The sequence below is a fragment of the Trachymyrmex cornetzi genome, unplaced genomic scaffold (assembly GCF_001594075.2).
Source record: "Trachymyrmex cornetzi isolate Tcor2-1 unplaced genomic scaffold, Tcor1.1 scaffold579, whole genome shotgun sequence".
Taxonomy (NCBI): domain Eukaryota; kingdom Metazoa; phylum Arthropoda; class Insecta; order Hymenoptera; family Formicidae; genus Trachymyrmex; species Trachymyrmex cornetzi.
The window spans coordinates 1,986,581-1,992,746 of NW_017299892.1; the positions used below are offsets into that span (position 1 = coordinate 1,986,581).

At 37.6% G+C, this 6,166-nt stretch overlaps 1 protein-coding gene across 1 annotated transcript in view; it reads left to right on the forward strand.

Moving 5' to 3' along the window:
- The window catches only part of LOC108766227 (homeobox protein HB1), an 8,282-nt gene extending 2,599 nt beyond the window's left edge, over window positions 1-5,683 (forward strand). Inside the window, exons 2-3 of the mRNA XM_018515392.1 lie at window positions 4,800-4,876; window positions 5,166-5,683. Coding sequence (XP_018370894.1) covers window positions 4,800-4,876; window positions 5,166-5,662 — 574 coding nt within the window. The 3' untranslated portion in view covers window positions 5,663-5,683. The remainder of the gene's footprint in view (window positions 1-4,799; window positions 4,877-5,165) is intronic.
- The last annotated feature ends 483 nt before the right edge of the window (window positions 5,684-6,166 follow it).

Sequence of the window (6,166 nt, forward strand, 5' to 3'; positions counted from 1 at the left end):
CCTCCAGGTAAGCATCTACTCCGACTTACCACCATTACCAAATTTTCTCTTTTTTTCTTTTTTAACAATTGCTCTCGAATCTCTTTTACGTTTATATGTAAAATATTACATCTTTTCACATTTAATAATGACATTATTTTCGCAGAAAAATTTTCATTCCGTTAACATTTGTATTTGTGTTTTGAATAATCAAACAATGTAGAAGAGAAATTGATTTATTAGAATCTTTTCTTCTACAGTTTTCGTAGTGTGTTAAACGATTGTCAACGCTTCTATACAAAAAGATGTTTGTAAACTTCAGATAGTTTTTCGTTTTCACTCAGAAAGTTGTTGTGAATCCATTGTAACATTCCTCGAACGTCACGTTCAGCAAATCCGTTGAAATTAATATACTCGTGAAATCAAAGCGATTAGCTTCGTAGCAGCTTGACAACTGAACGGAGACGTTGCGAAGAAAGACGTATGTAACGTATACTATGACAAAAGGATTGCCTGTAATTTACATTAATTGCACGCGACTTCCTAAAACGGGCGTCTCGAGTATTCCTGGATGATCCTGACGAACTTATTCGACAAGTAAAGACCACAGTCATCGTTCATTCACATCGTTCTCTTTTGTGCTTCCTCCCTTCTCTGTCCTTTTCTCGGGACCCTGCAACCCATGAAACGTCGCATGAGCAACAACGAACGGCGGCGGGTTTATTGGCGGCCGTAACTCGTAAACTCTGGCGCGCGCCTCCGATCAGCTGATCCGTTCCATGACCCGTGCAGGCGTTCAGTCTTTCCGGCTAACGGCTGTTTCGCGCGCTTATATTGTCGCGACTGTCTTCCCATTATTTTACTTTTGAACGATAATTTTTTTCACATCGATTAAAGTTTCCCTTCAGGAAGATTAGTACGATACGCCGTGCTGCTTGGCAATGTTCTTCCCGCAGGAAAATACTTGTAATCATTTTATGGACGCTTAGAATAAAAGATACCTTTTAGCAAACATTAAATATATACTTTGTAAAACGAGTCATTAATCTTTCTATTTTTTTTAACATTTGTTCGGAATACTTATTACGGTATATAAATCATCGTGATAATAAAATACTCTGCAGAAGTGACATTAATTTATAGATATGCGTCTTTTATTGCGATACAATCGATATATCACAGATTGTAAATTATATTCAACATAATTATATCGCGACGGCAATGTCAGCTTTTCGTTCGTGTGGAAATATTTAAATTTCATATCAAGCGTATAAAGAGGAAGACGCGTCTCATCGATCGTTGGCGTTCGTTCGTCGTGTCCTTCTGAAAAAGCTTCGTCGTATTTCGTTTGCTTACGACATGCGCCACGATACTCGTTGTTACAGTTTATCGTTACTTTGTTGTTCATACGAGCGCCATTGACGGCACTTTGATAACCGAGATAATTCGCGTAATCAGCCGCGGGCTAATCGTAAACGCACGGAAGGGAGATGTGTGTGTGTGTGCGTGCAAGCGTGCCGTACATACGAAATAGTGAAACGCGGGCGCGCACCCGCGTATAGTTTAAGCGTAGCCCAATAGATGGCGGGTCCATTATCTTTGCTCGTTCGCTCGAAGACTAGAGAGTGTGCCGCTTCCACTGTATCGCGCCGAACCATCCCATATTAGTCCAGGTAATCTCCGAGGAATCACAATGTCGGCCAGATGTCCCCGGCGCAAGTCGATCTCTTCCGTGAGATTATCTCCGCTTCATCGAAAGAACGCGGCTCTCCAAGCTATCATTTATTACCGCGGATTGGTATCCATGCTTAATTAAGCCTTTGAGACCTACCGGTCATCATTATGCGCACTTACATCATGGGCCAGAATAAATTTAACATAAAGTACGGCTTTATCAGGTCCATCGGTTTTATTATGAAATAAAGTATTCTATCTGTTTTGTACGAATAGTAAAATTTAAATGGAGGTTTGCTATTTATTTGCTAATTTTTATTTAAAAGAATTTATATAAATTCTTACGTATTTACTTAACATTTTAATTCGTTGAAATAAAATTATATCATTGAATAAAAAGTTCGTTAGGAATACGGTAATTGTTTGGGTAGCCCTATTGTCTTAAATATTGAGTTAATAACTGATAAAGTATTTCCGTTGCTCAGTATTTACAATACAATATTGAATTTATTATAGATTGCATTTAAAAAATGTTAAAATATTTATCCATTTCTTGATTTATATACTTAATTTGTATATTTGAATTCACATAAATTAATAACAAAAATATATTTAGTATAAGATATGAAAGATATCACGAATGCTTTCAATCGATATTACACTCCACGCGACAATCCCAAACTTTTATGGACCCTTTTTTCGATCTCCCTTTATTATACTAATCTTTTTTTTATTCTTTTTATAGACAATATGACTTTGTAATTTTTTGTATCTTTTAGAATCTATATATTATTTTTTTATAGCTCTAGGTAAATAATATCTTTTAATTTTTTAATATTTTAATTATAATAAATATTTTTAAAAACTTTTTTTTATATCTGACTCATATTTGGTTAGATGTGTATAAAATTGATTTAAGAAATGCTTAATTTATTATGCAATTGTCATATTCTAGTTTAAAAAATATGTACCGTTATATCGTTTATCTTAATCTTTGAATTAAGCTGGATAAAAATTCTAAAATTAAAAATATATTTATATGATAATTAGATTGATAGTCATCTGTACATTACTTTTTTAATATACTCACTTTTTTGGGTCTTTGATTGAATCTTAAACTAGAATATTTATTCCGAAATTTATAAAATATTAAATAAACTGCTATCTAACGATTTGTCATTAATTCATCGTTTACCCATTTAATATACACACATGCTCTCTATCTCCATTCATCTTGTAATATTTGTGATAATCCTGACCTTTGTTAAATATTTTTTATATTTTTTAGTAAGAGTAACTGACCTTTGTTAACTATTTTTAACAAAGGTCAGTTACTCTTACTATAATTTTAATGTGCAATAAATTATTGCTTAAGCAATCACATCGAGGCAACAAGAGAACATATCGATAAAAAAAGGAAGATAGAGAAAAGCTCGAGGATGGAATAGAGGAAAATGCGAGAATCGAACTGGGATAAAACTCGAGGAGCAAAATTCTTTGTTCGTTCATGCAAACGCGTATCTTATATCTTGAAGATATTTAAGATATCATAGTACAACATATATTTTAATAATTTGCGTGTTAATTGACTCGCGTTTACGTGTTTTTATTTTACGACTTAAGCGGCAAGAAAAATTATAGCTTTAATAGTAATAAATCTAGACAACTGTCATCTGAGATTCATAAAAATATCTGCGTGACATCTGAGATATTATAACGATGCGCAGATAGCATCCATTATATCCACATGTTCCGACGGATCAAATAAGTCTGCATTCGATAGCAGTTTTTATTCAGATTGGCTAAAGATGGATGATTCGATCTCTTTGATTAAAAAGTAGTCTAAAATTTATTCTTGTGATTAAATAAATTATCAATTAATTTTATCTTCGACGAAAAAGGAGCAATTTGACATCTTGTGGTGTAAAATGTAGGTAGTAGCTTTGAGAAACAACCCCTTCTTCCTTTTTCCATATATACGTGAAAAATATGAAATATCGCCAGACAAGCCAGCAAATAGAAATAATTTTGTTGCATTTGCGTACACCAAGAAGAGTTTATCCAGTCCATGGCTGGGTTAAAGATAGCCGGATGAGTCGCGAGCTTTCGTAATCGCTTCATTCCACTGGCGCGGATGTGCCGTATGTACCTTGCACCATCCCATCGTATATTCCGCTTTAACAAATGCATTCGCGTCGCTCCACATTCTGGGTTTGCAACGGAGTATAGAGTACCCTGTTAAAAACCACCGACCAGTCGAAACGCTCTAGAGAACGAGCCTAACAACGGTTCCGCGCTAACTCCAGCTTCATGTTTTTCGTGCGGTTAGTAGAACCGGTCCAATTATATCATACCACTGTGCCAGGAACGGCCACGGCAACCCTCGTGCGCATGTTGTACATGTGTATATATACGCGTGTATATGTATGAATAATGTTGCGCACGCACATGCAGCTGGAGTGCACGCTTTGACATTCGGAGAGTTGCATCAGGCGCGGATTTAGTTGCTGATGTACCCCACCCAGATCTAGTTCCTCGTGTAGAATCTTAATACGAGAACAATGGAAAGCGAAGAGTTGGAGAATGACAAAATATCAAATTATACCTGCTAAATCATCGTTTTTGATGTAAAAATTTTGATCAACACTTTTTTAATATTATTTGCTGGCGAAAAATATTTGTTATTACATACAAACAGTAATATAGATCTTACAGGAAACATTGTTCAATAATTTATTACAAGAATTAAAGAAATTAATAAGTATTTATTTCTGCGTTTATAATTAGTCATTATGTTCAGCGATCTGAACATTTTAATGTAATACAATTAATTCTGGATATCTGAATATCTGCTGTCCTTCCTTTTTAGGGCTTCTTTAAGGAACTTTTTCTAACATCGCGGTAGCGAGTGTATTTTTCATTTTCAGTAATTTCTCTAGATTAATATGTTTATTAAGCGAGATGATAAATTCGAGCAATAAATAAACACAATCTGTATTTATTAATTTATTATACGATATAGATGGCAGAAATATTTTTCTAATGAATGATTACGGAACGTTTATTAAAAAAGAAAGAGTAACGGTATCGGTTACGCGCCAATGCATCAACTAACGAACCGGTGTATTTGCGCTCATTTTTGCTAGTCACTTCGTAGTAACAAATGGCAATTATGATAAAGAAATAGGTACAACCACTTTCTTCATTCAAAATCTACTTGAATGTACTAATGACTAAACTAGAAACTAAATAGAAACTAATCTCTACACACAGTGATAAAGATTATAATATTTGATATGGTTTAATTTATTCGTTTCAATTGATTTGATTATTGATTATAATCGTATTGTCTAATCCGAATAGGGCTAAAATAAATTTAGTAAAATGAAAAGCACAAGTGACATTAAAACACATCTTGAGAATTTATTCACCCGCCTTTGAGATATTTCCTTGCTGAATATTACTAGCTAGCAGCTAGGTTGTTTTATCATCGGCAAACTAATTGTGTTAAGTGATGTGGGGTTCCTCCCCATCTTCCTTGTTTCCCGCAGGTTCGCTTGCGGGTGTGGGAGTCGGGGTTGGCGTAGCGGGGATGGGCGTCGGGTGCGGCAGCTCCAACCCCTTGGAATGGACGGGCCAGGTGACGGTGCGGAAGAAACGCAAACCTTACTCCAAATTTCAAACTCTCGAGCTGGAGAAAGAGTTTCTCTTTAACGCTTATGTATCGAAACAGAAGCGATGGGAGCTCGCGCGCAACCTAAATCTGACCGAACGCCAAGTCAAGATCTGGTTTCAAAATCGTCGGATGAAGAACAAGAAGAACAGCCAACGGCAGTCTCAGCAGCAAAATAACAACAACAACAACAACAGCAGCAGCGCCAATAACGCGAATCACCACGCGGCGACCGGCAGTCATCACCATCCGAGCACCGCACACGCACCACCCTCGAGTCACCACGTGGTCGCGCAGGCGCATCACGCGAACGGCTCCACGAAGCATCATCAGTGACCCGTGGCCTTCTCTGGGGTCGTCTTCGGGCATCATCATCACAGTCATACCTCGTCCAGCAGCGGGGGCAGCCATAACAGCCTGGTAGCAGGTCATAGCCATAGCCTCCACGCACCGCAGTCCCAGACGCCGCTGCCGCCGATTCACGTATCGTCGTCGGGCACTGTAACGCCCGCCACGGCCGTAGTCCATCCACACACACATACGCACGCACACTCCGGCAGCCATCATCATCAGCTGGCGCACGTGGCTCAACAGTATCCCGCTCTCCTCCATCAAACGCCTCACGGCTTGGCCGCCTGAACGCACTGAACGCCCCAGAGAAAACCCGTCGAGACGCCTCGAAGAAACTGAGGCGATCCCGCTAAATCGTCGATCAATATCCACGTCCACGGGAATTCGATGAAAACTCATGGACTCTGTCGAGCAGCCGTTCAAAGACTGCTTCTACTAAGGAAAGATAAAAAGTTCGCGCGTAGTATATTATTATTAATTATTAATTAT